At 44.0% G+C, this 14416-nt stretch overlaps 1 protein-coding gene and 1 long non-coding RNA gene across 2 annotated transcripts in view; both read left to right on the forward strand.

Annotated features, from left to right (window-relative positions):
• LOC148757385 (uncharacterized) overlaps positions 1 to 14416 on the forward strand; it is a 121983-nt gene that overhangs the window by 26599 nt on the left and 80968 nt on the right. The window lies entirely within an intron of this gene.
• On the forward strand, positions 934 to 2309 carry TAS2R16 (taste 2 receptor member 16). Its single transcript, XM_019750028.3, has one exon. It carries the CDS (start codon positions 934 to 936, stop codon positions 1882 to 1884), a length of 951 nt encoding a protein of 316 aa, XP_019605587.3. The 3' UTR covers positions 1885 to 2309.

Consider the following 14416-nt stretch of genomic DNA (forward strand, 5'->3'; position numbering starts at 1 on the left):
AACTTGTTTTGCTAGTGGTAAGAAAGCCCTCTTTCATCAACTATAACTGAAAATAATAATAATAATAATAATAATAATAATAATAATAACAATGAAAAGAAGGCCCTCTTCAATTCATCTTGAGCGACGCCAGAGAGAGCCTAGCTATGTAAAGAGAAAAACAAAAACCAGCAATGTTAATGGACCAGGAACAATTCCCAAAGATACATTAAGCTCCAGGTGCTGACACTGGCAGAACAATAGCCAAGGATGCCACCCCTTGATTGTGGGGGTGCACTGGGAGTGTGCAGTGGTTTCTCTGGTCTGTATCGGATGTCGATAGTTGAAGGTCTGGAATCCAGAAATTGTGCTGGTAGAATCTCAGAGTAAGGACTTTTCTTTATTATTTTCTTTTGATGCTTGCCCTTTGGCTGTAGCGCCCACCCCCAGCTGCTGTGGAAGTTGGGGAGATAGGGTTTCTGATGTCGGCGTTGCTACAGCACTCAGCAGAATATAGGTATTACCCAGAACATGAATGAACAGTGGATTTATCTTTTCTGTGGCCCACATTTTAGGTTAAAAGAGTGAAGATATCACTTAAAGAAGATAGGGAAATAAGTTAAAGACACCTCAGAGAGATAACGAGGAAATAAGTAGCATAGTTACGAAATAGGCATTTCTTTTATGGGCATAACCAAATCACCGCAGGAGCAGGAATCCACATTCAAACAACATTTCCCTGCCTCCAGGCCTGATAACAAACCAGCAAGCAAAGCATAGGCAAATCCTGCAGGTAGGGAAATGGCGAAGTCAAGAATGAGCTGGGGAGAATTTGCATCCACAGGGAGGTACTTTCTTGCATGGACAGCGGTGGGACCAGGAACATGTTCCCTCCCTGGAAATTGTTGCAGAGATTCTGAGTGTGTGTCTGGGAAGATACTTCGGAGAAGAAGGATGCTCCCCATCCAACTCACTGTCTTCTTCATCGTCATCTATGTGCTTGAGTCCGTGGCAATAATTGTGCAGAGTAGCTTAATTGTTGCAGTGCTGGGCAGAGAGTGGGTTCAGGTCAAAACGGTGTCACCTGTGGAAATGATTCTCATCAGCCTAGGCTCCTGCCGCGTCTGTCTACAGTGTTCCTCGGTGCTATACAATTTTTGCTCCTATTTCCACCCTGACTGGGTATTTTGGTACCTAGGGATCATCTGGGAATTCACCAATACACTTTCATTCTGGTTAACCAGCTTGCTTGCCATTGTCTACTGTGTCAAAATCTCTTCCTTCACTCACCCCATCTTCCTCTGGCTGAGATGGAGAATTTTGAGGTTGGTTCCCTGGCTGTTGCTGGGCTCTCTGCTGACTTCTTGTGTGACAATCATCTTTTCAGCTATTAGGAATCACATCACTGTGAAGTTAATGGCCATGAAGCATTTCCCTAGAAACAACACTGTGATAGAGAGACTTCAGGCTGTTCTACAGAATTTTCTGATATCTCAGCAGCTGGTTGTGTTGACTATTCCTTTCCTCCTGTTTGTGGCGTCCACCATCGTGCTCATATCCTCACTGTCCCAGCACTTGGGGCAGATGCAACATCACAGCACTGGCCACGGCAACTCGAGCACGAAAGCTCAGTCCACTGCCCTGAGGTCTTTCGCCGTCTTCCTCGTCTTCTTTACCTCTTACTTTCTGACCATACTTGTCTCCGCCATAGACAGCCTGTTTAAGAAGACACCCTGGTTCTGGGTGTGGGAAATTATCATCTATGCTGTAGTTTCTATTCATTCCACTTCACTAATGTTGAGCAACACTAAATTAAAAAAGGTTTTAAAGGTAAGGTGCTGGGGCCAGAGGATGCTTGAGGCACCAGGTACAAGACCCCCTGGGCAGATGGGAGTTTGCATTTAGGCAACTAATACCAATAAACAGCATGGCTCTTGATACTCCCCTATGTGACAGTGAGATACGGTCAATGCAAGCCTCATTCTGTTTTATTCCCACAGCCATCCATCTCTAAACAACCCTTTCTCTATTCTATGCCGCTCCTTTCTTTTCCTTTCCACAATCCCTGGGCTGGTCCTGACTTTTTCATGACTTCCCCATCTCTCCTTTGTCCTCTCGACATCTGGAGTCTGACTCCCAGTATATTCTACACAAGAAAGCCAAAATCATGGTGTCCACACATTCTTTTTATTTTATCCTCTTCATGACTGCAAATTACTTCACACATTAATCTGAGTCCCTCCCCCACAATAATTTATTGCCCATACCCTGAATGTTCCCCATGCTAAAGCCTTAATTCACTTTTCTAAATTTAGTCAAGAAAAGATCTGGTTCTCTCTCTCTCTCTCTCTCTCTCTCTCCCCCCCCCCCCCCCCCCCCGTTGCTTCTGGACCTTTATCCAATGACATGAATTTTCTTATTTGTTTCTCTTCCAAGTACTGTGCCTTTATTCCTTTAAAACTCAAGTCAAAACTTAAATCTTCATTTGCATTCGTCAAGACATTATACTCTCCCCAGAATAGCAAACTACCTACCCAATCTAGGTTCATTCTAGAACCCGTCCAAATATTTGCAGCTTAACTGGGTTAATTGTTTGTAGTTCCCATGGGCTGGATCCATGCCTCTCTGCTGTACGATTTGAAATTAACTTTTTAGAAAGATTCTCAGATTAAAGCTTAGCTAGTTTTCTTCTATATATAACCCAGATGTCATCTGGAAACACTTCTTACTTCATAAAATCTAAGTGTATTGGCTTAAATTCTCTATACCCTTCTAGTCTATGCTCTGTGACAATCCTGAACTCTCTATGGATAAGAACACAGGAACCATATAGTGATCAACTGAAAATCACCTGCAGTACTTTCCTATTCTTTAGAAATCCTTTTCCACCTCCTGCATCCCACAGGCTTCTCTCATATCTATTTCCTTGTAGCACCCAGGTCCAGTCCCACCTTTTCCCCATGGCATCTCTCTCATCATTTCTCTCCTCTTCACCCTCATCCGCAAGCAACAAAATATCTTGGTAACAGCCACCTCCCACTCCTTTGGGTCTCAACTTCATCTGCTCCAGGCCCTCATCAAGGTATTTTTCCTAAAGACAGCTTCATCTCTTAAGGCTTGTGGTGCCAGAGGTTAAGCATGTATTTTTTATTCACCTTTTATATGTATTGGGCATGCCTGATGAACGGAACTTCTGGCTCTGCCATTCGAAGATTGAAACACCCCCTGAGAGAAACCATCCTACCGGGAAAAGGATGCAGGGATCTCAAGCTCGGCTATGAAAGACACGCTTCATCTCTAGAAGGGAAAGGAAATTCTGATCTGGGTTTGGGTCTATCACTCTGATTTGTGTCCCAGTCAAGTCATTCCTTGAATTACTATTTGAAACTGAGAGTATGAAATATAAGTACAAACTGAAATACCCCTTTCACCAAAGACTCTGCCCCTTGGTGTATCTCAGCACCGTTTGTATTGCTGCACAGCAGGGAGTAAAGCATAGTTTCCCACTTCACAGCAGCACCCAGTGCAGCTTTGGCTCCCAAGCTCCAGTAGTTCAACTATAGTAGAAGGTGGGATGGAACCTGATGGAAGCAGTGATGTTGGGGGAACAGAATCAGAACCATATAAAATGGGATTGCAGCGAAAAAAGGAAAATAAAAGATAGATATCAACAGTGTCTTATCTGATCAGAGACTTCCAGGAATGCCTAGGATACTGGGGAGATGGGTTGCAAGGGTGTAGAATCCCAATGAAATAAGTGGGATAAAAGCCAGTGAAATTTAAATTATTTCTGTTGATCATTTATATCCGCATCTTGCAAGTTCTAAAATCTCAGAAATCTGGAAGAAACAGAAAGTGTTTCATATATATAGGAATTCCAGGCACAAAGGGGCTATGCACTCGTGTTGTCCAACTTGTTAGTAGTCTTCAGTATAACACTCATTATTAACACTTGTTACACACACACACAAACACACACACACACACAGAGTGTGTTGCATGATAACTCACAACAAGCAAGCCACAGAAGGGCCGATGTTTAGACACCTGTGAGCGGTGGCATTGAATTTAGGAGGTGCCATATGAATTCTACAGCTCAGCACCTGTATACAAACGTATCCCATATATATATGTCAGGCCATTGGCAACGGAATGGAGACCTTCCACCCTTCACACAATACCCCATTGTTCAGACTGAGTCTGGGTTGTTCCAAGACTTGTGCCTAAGAAGATGCAAGCCCAAAGAACACACCAGGTGGCTGAGTGTGGGACATAGGTTTATGGAGACTTGCAGACAGGGAAGAGTCTCCAGGGCTGGCAGGCCGTAAGGGTAGCCATCCTCGTGCAGGCAGAGGAGAAGCAAGGTTATGTGGGTGCAGCAAACAAAGCACATTCGGTTATAAAACCCATCTGTCAGGCCCTGCAGGCCTGCTTTCATGTACACAGCATCCCAAGAAGTCAGGAGACTTTGACTGCCTGTTAGCTTATATGACTGTGGGCCAGGTCCCTACATTCCACCCCACCTACCCCCAGCAGTCATAGCTCGTGGATTCTTATGAGCCAAAGATGTAACCAAACTGCGCAGCAACAATATAGGCAAAGGAAAAACAGTAACAAGCCCAGGAGGAAAACATCAACACCCAAAAATGGGAGACACCAGGAGGGGGCCAGGGAGATCAAACAACTAGAAAAGGGGTCGCACAGAGGGAGCCCTGCTTTATCATGGGCCCCGCATTTTGAATAGTGATGTGGAGAGAGGTTTTAAAGACAAGACTGAGGATATTAATAGTCCCTGTTCTATGCCAATATCCCATGGGCTCAGATGGCCACCCACCAAGGCCTGGTTTGCCAGCACCATGGCCAAGAGACCATGTGTGTCTACATGGGTAGGTCTTGTAGCAGCAGCAAGAGCATAATGTTTTCAGTGCCTTGCTTGGACATGAGACTGTGTGGCCCAGTCACTTAAATGCAGAGAGCCTGGTAGGGCTCAGTTGTCAGGAGAACATACCCAGTGGGCCTTTCTCTTCGAAGGGAGTCACTGATGGTCCTGAGGGCCTGGTGCAGTCGGGGGAGGCTGTCTGCCTCCTGATTTCCGGGTGGGGTATTTAACCCTGCATGAGCTGGGACTTGGTACACTGTGACAGTTTTCAGCTGTACTGCTGCCCGTATGTCTTGCCATAGTTCCTGATCCCACAGCAGTCGCTGTGCAACCATCCACTCATTTGCAGCCCAGGTAGGGAGCCATCGAGTGAGGCCCTTGAAGACCACCCAGCTGTGGGTACACAGAGTGACTTCAGCTGCTTCTAAGACAGTCACCATCCGTGCTACCTGTAGCGCCACCTGTTGGCTGCTTTGCGGCGTTCCAGCACCATCATAAGGTACGGGTGAGGGGCTGCGTAGCAACGCAGTCCACTGCAGGGCCATCTGTGTACCAAGCGTCTGTGTACCATCGCCGTCCTTCCTTACAGCGGGGGATGGTTCGATGTCCATATTGGGGGTGTCAGCAGAGAGGCCCGTAGTGAGATAGATCACGGGTCCCAGGGCAGCATGAATCTCCTCACTGAAAGGGCTGGCGACCAAGGTGCTGCGCTGCTGTAAATACGCATGCCATTTAGTCCGAGTCCGTGTCTGTACAGCACCTGAGTGTGGCTTCCGCAGCGTGTCCTGAGTCCACTCAGCGGTCAGGAGGAAAGTCCTTACGGTGATCGTCCTGGCGAGCGGTTCACAATGATGAAGGGTGTGGGATACTGCAGAGCTGTGTTTCGATGGGGCTGTACCGCTGTTCCGCTCCTTTCCATAACTGCGACTAGAAACCAAGAGGTGCACGCTGTCCATTCTGCCACTGCCAGCAGCCCCAGCCCAAACCCTCCGTGGCACTAGCCACATCCAATTCACAGGGCACGTCAGGTTGAATCATGCCCAAAGCCTGTACGTGTTTGTCCGTTTTGCTGCAATGACAGCCTCGGTGTGTTGGGTTTCCCAACCACAAAGCACCCTCTTCTTAGCCAGTCTATATAATGGCCTAAGGATTTGGGCCAAGTGGGGGATGAAGGGTCACCAGTAGCCCACGAGGCCCCCCAAAATAACTGGGGAACAGATGCGAGAAGGGGAAAAGCTTGTATTTTGTCAGTAACTGCCCTGGCATTACTTTTGTCTTACCTGCCACATCACACCCGATAATTGGACAGAGAACCCAGGCCCCTGCCCTTCGGTGCACTCGTCACCTATTCTTCCTGCTCCAGGTGGGTAATCAGTGTTCCAGCTGCTTGCTCTGGATCTGAAAGAGACTCACAGGTTAACATCACGTCATCGGTGTAGTGAAGCAGGTAGACTGAGACAGGCTTGGCCAGCGCTGCCGAGCTCTTGCCCTGAGGACGTGGCAGGTAGTGGGGCTGTGCAGGTAACCTTGGGGGAGATAGGTAAATGTCCATTGTTGTCCCCCCTCCCCCAATGTAAAGGCAAATTGGTCTTGACTAATTGGATCAATAGCTCTACTTAAAAAAACAACATTAGCTAGATCTATGACAAAATGTATGTCCGAGGGCTGGCCCAGTGTTACCTAGGAGGGAAGCAACACAGCTGCACACAGGCAGGGGAGTCATTTTACTCAATTTCCAGTCGTCCAAGTCATCCTGCAAGAGTCATCTGGTTACAGGTGACACGGACAAGCCCCCCCTTTCTCCTTCTTTTCTGTCTTCCTCACTCCTTGGCAACCGACTCTTTTAGTGTCTCCTAGGTCCACTGCTGCTTGTGCAGCACAGACAGTTGCTTCTCCTATCAGGGGGCTCAAAATGGAAACTAAGGCGCCATAATGTTGGTTAGGGACCGAATTGACTGTAAAATGACATCTTTGATCCCTACAGTAAAAACGTCATTATCTGGCCCTGCAAAGTTCTGAGAATAGACAGCAGGTCTCATCCCCAGACTTCGAAGAGTGTCCTGCGTTTCTCCCATAGTCTGCCACCTAATGGCTTGCATAGATATGTCCCCCTCACTGGCCCAGGCTGCCTTGCATGCAGCAATTAACCATGCGAGGAGTGAAATTGTTTCCTCTTCATTGATGGCGGATTAAAGCCACTGCCTCAGCCGGGGGTGGCTCCTTACTGATGCAAGCTTACTCACCTCAGTCCCATTCAGAATGACTCCTGCCACCCGATTAAACCATAACCAGGGCATTATCCCACAACCGGAACGGCTATTCTGGCAGAATTTCTCTAGCTTTCTGCCGAAAGCAATTGCCCAGCCACCAATGCAGCAGCAGTATCTTAGACGTAAGTAGCTTCCTCTCTGGAGCCGGCAAATTAACAGGGTCAGCTTCCTGTAGCGAGTCCTGTTCTGTTTTCCACTTCTGCTGCAGAATTGGACAAGCTTGCAGCAGGGGCATGTGTGTTGCACGTCCAGTACACCCCTTGCTATTACATCCTCACACATGTCCTCTTCATCATCCGAAGAGGTCTCTGAGGGATCCCAGGCCTGGGGATCCCGGTTGGGGTGGCTGAGCACTCCTTGTACCTGGTCCACAGCCGTCGCCACTGAGCATTCAGCTTTCCTTTTCTCTAAACCCAGGTCCTTGGCTGTGGTGCTCAGTAATTGTTCAGTCCGGGCTGGCATTTTGGGGTCATTCCAGTACACACGCAGTAGTTCCCACTCAGTGACTATATATGCCACAACCCCCCATGTAGAGGTGCTGGGTTGTCCTGGGATTTCCCCCACAGAATTCCCCTTCTCTTTCCCCATGTCCACACGGCCAAGGGTGTTTCTGGGCTCCTGCCTGGCTCAGCAATTGTTTGGACCGAGTCCGAGTTCCAAGAGTTGTGCCTGAGAAGTGGCACACCCAAAGAACATGCCAGGTGGCTAACTGCAGGACATAGGTTTCTTGAGACTTACAGACCCGGGCGAGGCTCTGGTGGCAGCCTGTCAGAGGAGTAGCACTCTGCACACAGGCAGAGGAGAAGCAAAGTTATATAAATACAGCAAACAAAACACATTCGGTGAGAAACCCATCTGGCAGGCCCTGCTGGCCTGCTCCCATGCACGGTGTCCCAAGAAGCCAGGAGACTCTGACTGCCTGCTTAGCTTACATAACTGTGAGCCAGGTCCCTACACCCATGAGCTTAATACCTTGGGATGCAGAAAACACTGGCAAAAATGCTGAATTCCTGGTAGCACCTGGCATGAAGTCTGTTCCTAATTAGACACACCACAAAATTTACTGATTGGATGATATTTTCCATGCCCCTCCCAATCTAACCATTCAGGTTACATGGGTTCAAAAACTTTAGTTGCACCGTTTTGTCTATTTCGGAGCCTGGTATTCAAGACTTTCCAAGATCTGCCAGTGAACTACCTGCCCGACTATAACTCTGAATTGTCACCAACGTAAACCCAAGTGTCGTACCTGATGCCTCTGCTTATGTCTCCTGGGTATCCAGGCGTCGCTCCACCTCCTCACATTTGCTGATACCATATACGTGTTCTGTATTCCCTTTTTATACCCATTGCCTAAGTTCTGTCCTCCCTTCAAGCCCTAGCTGCAGCCAAACTGCATCTACAAATGCCAAACCACACCACTCACTTTTGCCCCTTCAAGGTCGATGCCCTTTCTGTTATATCTGCTGTCTTTATCACTTACTTGACACCAAATGCAAGGCCTATCCCATTATTAAATTTTTCTATCTTTAATCTCTTTTTATAAGATGTAATTGACATGTAACATCATGTCAATTTACGGTGTACAGCATGTTCACTTGATATACTTGTATTGCAATATGATTACCCCGAGTGTTAAGTAGCACAGTGTTGTGTACTCCATCATGTTGCATAGTTATCATTTCTTTTTTTGTGGTGAGAACATTTAAGAGCTCGTCACTTAGAAATTTTCGAGTACATAATATTGTACATTTAATTACAATCACAATGCTGTGCATTAGATCCCCAGAACTTGTTTATCTTGTAACTGCAAGTCTGCACCGTTTGACCAGTATACAAGGTGAGACAATTAAGGTCGTGAACTCATCCTAGAAAAAGTGCGACATACCTCATTGCTGAGTATCACTATGGTCACCTTGGAAGTACTCCCCTTGGGAAGCTGTGCACCAACGCCAGTGCCTAGTCCACCCTTCAAAGCAATTTTGGAACTCTTTCTGGAATGGCCTTGAGACTTGTCATTGTATTACCCTTGATGTCCTGAATGTCACCAAAATTCTTCCTTTCAATATTTCCTTTATCTTCAGGTAAAGAAACAACTTATTGGGGGCCAGATCAGGTGAGTAGGGAGGGTGTTCCAATACAGTTATTTGTTTACTGGCTAAAAACTCCCTCACGTAGACAGTGCTTTGTGAGCTGGTGCACTGTCATGATGCAAGAGCCGTGAATTGTTGGCGAAAAGTTCAGGTCATTTAACTTTTTCATGCAGCCTTTTCAGCATTTCCAAATAGTAAACTTGGTTAGCTGCTTGTCCAGTTGGTATAAATTCATAATGGATAATCTCTTTGATATCAAAAAAGGTTAGCAATATCGTTGCAACAAGTTCTCAAACTTAATTGTCAGACCTCGTAACCCAAATTTCCCTATGCTTCAGCCCATGGTGACCACCATTCTACTCTGTTTCTAAAAGTTTGGCTTTTTCAGATTCTACATATAAGTGATATCATATAGTATTTGTTTTCCTCTGCCTGACATATTTTACTTGTCAAGCGGAGGAAAGTGAATTCATGTTGTCACAAATGGCAAGATTGATTTCTTTCTGTCTTGTGGCTGAATAATATTCGTGTGTGTGTGTGTGTGTGTGTGTGTGTGACATCTGTTGATAGATGGATACTTAGGCTGTTTCCATATTTTGGCTATTGTGAATAAATGCTGCAATAAACATGAGAGTGCAGACATCTCTTCAATATCCTGATTTCATTTCTGCATATATACCCAGAAATGGGATGGCTCAATAATAAGGTAGTTCTATTTTAATTTTTGTGGAATAGCCATTCTGTTTCCTATTGTGGCTGAACCAATTTGCATTCCTACCAACAGTGTACACATGTTCCCTTTTCTCCCCATCGTCAAAAACACTTGTTATCTCTTGTACTTGGTTAATAATTTTTTTTATTTTTCAATAAGTTGACATACAATATTATATTAGTTTCAAATGTTAACATAGTGGTTAGACATTTATGTAACTTACAAAGTGAGAATCCCAATAAATCTAGTACCGATCTGACACCATACATAGTTAATACAATATTATTGACCATATTCCTTATGCTATACTTTATATCCCCATGACTATTTTGTAACTATCAATTTGTACTTCTTAATCCCTTCACTTTTTTTATCTAACTCCTCAACCCTCCTTCCATCTGGCAACTATTAAAATGTTCTCTGTATCTGTGAGTGTGCTTCTGTTATGTTTGTTGATTTATTTTCTTATTTGGATTCCACATATAGGTGAAATCATATGGCATTTGTCTTTCTTAATCTGATTTACTCCTCTCAGTATGATACCTTCTAGGTCCATAATGTTTTTGCAGACGGCAATATTCCTTTCTTTTTTACGGCTGAGTAATATTCCATTGTATATATGTACCATCTCTTTTTTTATCCACTCATCCATTGATGGACATTCAAGTGTCCATTACAATATCTTGGCCATTGTAAATAATGCTGCAATGAGCATATGGATGTACACATCCCTTTGAAATAGTGTTTTGGGATTCTTCAGATAAATACTCAAAAGTGGAATTACCGTGTCCTTCTTTGTGTCTTGTTATAGCCTTTGTTTTAGGGTCTATTTTGTCTGGTATAAGCATTGCTACTCCAGATTTTCTTTTTTCATTTCTATTTTCATAAAATATGTTTTTTCATCCCTTTACTTTCAGTCTGTGTGTGTCTTTTGATGTGAAGTGAAACTCTTGTAGGTAGAATTATGTAAGGGTCTTGTTTTCTTATCTATTCAGGTGTTCTTAGTCTTTTGTTTGGCACATTTAATCCATTTTTATTTAAAGTAATTTTTATTAAACATGTAGTTATTGCCATTTTATTCATATTTTGGATCTTTTTTTCATCTTGAAGAAGTCTATAACATTTTTTGTAATACTTGTTTGTTGAGTATGAATTCCTTTTGCTTTTTCTTATCTGGAAACTCTTTATCTCTCCTTCCATTTTTAAATGATTGCTTTGCTGGGAAGAGTAATCTTGGTTGTAGGTCCTTGTTTTTCATTATGTTGACTATTTCATGCCAATCCCTTCTGTCCTGCAAAGTTGCTGTTGAGAAATTAGCTGACAGTTTTATAGAAGCTCCCTTGTAGGTAACTAACTGCCTTTCTCTTGCTGCTTTTAAGATTCTCTCTTTGTCTTTAACCTTTGGCATTTTAATTATGACATATCTTGATGTGAGCCTCTTTGGGTTTATCTTGTTTGGGACTATGTGCTTCCTGGACTTACATGTCTAGTTCCTTTACCAGGTTAGGGAAGTTTTTTTTATCATTATTTCTTCTGGGTTTTCCATTCTTTGTTCTCCCTCTTTTCTTTCTGGTACTCCTATGATGTGAATGTTTTATGTTTAATGTTGTTCCAGAGACCCCTTAAACTATTCTCATTTTTTTTTTTTATTCTTTTTTCTTTTGTTGTTCTGTTTGGGTGTTTTCTGCTACCTTATCTTACAAATTGCTGATTCAAACCTCTGCTTAATATAATCTGCTGTCGATTCCTTCTAATGTATTCTTCATTTCAGTTACCATATTCCTTATTTCTGACTGGGTTCTTTTTATGTTTTCTATCTCCCATTTTATGTTTCCTGTCTCTTTGTGGAAGTTCTCAATGAGACCATTGAGCATGCTTATAACCAGTGTTTTGAACACTGCGTCTAGTTGATTTCTTGTCTCCATTTTGTTTGGTTCTTTTTCTGGATCTTTGCTCTTTTTTTTATTTGAGACATGTTTCTTTTTCTCCCCATTTAGGCTGTCCCCCTGTGTTTCTTTCTATGCATTAGGTAGAGCTGTTCTGTGTCCTGGTCTTAGTAGAGTGTCTTTATGCAGTAGATGTCCTGTTAGCCCCAGTGGTGCCGTCTTCCTGGTCACCTGAGGCAGTGGTTGCATGTGTGTCCCTTGTGTAGATTGTGTGCCCCTTTGTTGTAGTTGAAGCTTGTTTGCTTTTTGCACGTCAGTGGGAGGGATTGACCCTCAGACTGATTTGTTGTGAGGACTGGCCATGACTTCAGTGGATGAGTTGTTGTGAGGGGGCTGACCATAGGGAGCAGGATTTAATTTCGCAGGGCTCTGGGGCCTACTCAGTCTTCCCTTTGGGTGTGTCATTGTGGAGGTGGTCTCGTGGTGCTCTGTTGTGATCTGAAGCTGGCCACCCGGTGGGCCAGCCCCAGGGCCCCATGGGAGGGGTCCCTCCTCAGGCCAAGTTCAGCTTCTGCCTGTGCCCTGCCCAGGACCACTTGGTATGAGCCACAGAGTGATCCACAGACGTCTTCCACTACATTTGGCTTGGAGGTGTCTGGGAGAGGCGAGGCTGCAAACCGAGGCCAGCTGCTGGGCTCAAAGCTGCTCAGCAACAAGCACAGGGCATGCCAAGGCCAGCTGCTATTACTTTGGGTTTTGTGAACCTTTGAGAGATTTTAAGAAGGTCAGCAGCATGAGCCAAAATGGGCTGTTTGTGTGGAAAAGCCACTGGAAGCAGCTGGGGAGGGCCTGCAACTTGGGTGGGCGGAGTCTCAGGGAATCATCAGGGCGGGGCAAGTGGTAATAGCCAGGTTGATGGAGACTCAGATATGACAGGCACCTGTGTCTGCACACTGGGAAAGGGGAAGGCTCTATACAGGAACAATACCTTCTGCCAGCACTTTTATCTGGGAGAAAGCTGCCTCTCCAGCTCCGCCCTGAAGCTAGACAACTCAGTTCTTCCCAGTATGTTCCTGGTGCCCTTCAAGCTGCTGCCCCAGTGCTGGAGGGCAGAGTGAGTCAGTTAATTAGTGAGTAAGTTTGTGTGCGGGTCTATTGAAAGGAACTCCTGGGACCCCAGATACCCTCAATTTCACTCAGCCTCAATCTCCGCTGGTTTTCACAGCCAGAAGTTATTGGGACTTCTCTTCCTAGTGCTGGAACCCTGGGCTGGGGAGCCTGATGTGGGGCTGGGACCCCTTGCTCCTCTGGGGGGACCTCCACAGCTGAGATAGCCCTCCTGATTTTTAATGGTCACACGCAGGTGGAAGACCATCCCATTCCACATTTCTGCATCTCCTACGAGTCTTGAGGTGGCTTTGTCTGTATGTCCTTAGTTGTAGTCTGTTCAGCTAGACTTCAGGCGATTCTCAATGATGGTTTTCTGTAGTTTAATTGTAATTTTGATGTGGTTGTGAGAAGGTGCAAGTACAATGTTTACCCACTTTGCTTTCTTGACTGAAAATCTTATCTCTTGTATTTTGATGATAACTATTCTGACAGGCGTGAGGTGAAATCTCGTTGTGGTTTTGATTTGCATTTCTCTAATAACAATTAGTGCTCTTGAGCATATTTTCATGTACCTATTGGCCATTTGTATGTTTTCTTTAAAAAAGAATGTCTATTCATTTCCTCTGCCTTTTTAAAATTGGATTGTTTATATGTTTTTGTTATTGATTTTTATGAGTTCCTTATATATTTTGGATATTAACCCCCTATCAGATATATGGTTTGCAATTATTTCCTACTATTCCATAGTGTTCTTTATTTTGTTGATTATTTCTTTTGATATGCAGAAACTTTTAAATTTGATGCAGTCCCACTTGATTTTTGCTTTTGTTGCTTGTGCTTTTGGTGTCATTAAAAAAAAAAAAAAGTAATTGCCAAGACCAAAGTCAAGGAGACTTTTGCCTATGTTTTCTTCTAAGAACTTTACAGTGTGGGGTCTTATGTTTAAGTTTTTAATTCCCTTTGAGTTAATTTTTATGAGTGGTATAATATGGAGGTCCAGTTTCTTTCTTCTGTATGTGATTATTCAGTTTTTCCAACACCATTTATTGAAGAAATTATCATTTCCCTATTGAGTATTCTTGGCTCCTTTTGCCAAACATTACTTAACCATTCATATGAAGCTTTATTTCTGGTCTCTCGATCTGTTCCATTGGTCTGTGTGTCTATGTTTGTGCCAGTACCATACTGTTTTGATTACTATAGCTTTGTAACATAGTTTAAAATTAGGACGTGGGATGTCTTTAGCTTTGATTTATTTCTCAGGATTGTTTTCACTATTCAGGGCTTTTTGTGTCTCCATACAAATTTTAGAATTGTTTTTGTTCAAAATACCATTGGAATTTTGATAGGGATTACATTAAATCTAGATGGCTTTGAGTAGTATTGGCAATATTAATTCTTCCAGCTATGTACACAGGATCTTTCCAGTTGTTTGTTTCTTCTTCAATTTCTTTCATCACAATCTTGTAGTTTTTGTCATATTGGTC

The sequence above is a fragment of the Rhinolophus sinicus genome, chromosome 8, assembly GCF_057876585.1.
Source record: "Rhinolophus sinicus isolate RSI-liver-muscle chromosome 8, RSI-T2T, whole genome shotgun sequence".
In the NCBI taxonomy this organism is placed as follows: domain Eukaryota; kingdom Metazoa; phylum Chordata; class Mammalia; order Chiroptera; family Rhinolophidae; genus Rhinolophus; species Rhinolophus sinicus.

Coding starts and splice junctions, on each gene's coding strand:
- TAS2R16 (XM_019750028.3), top strand. CDS start 934: ATGCTCCCCATCCAACTCACTGTCTTCTTCATCGTCATCTATGTGCTT.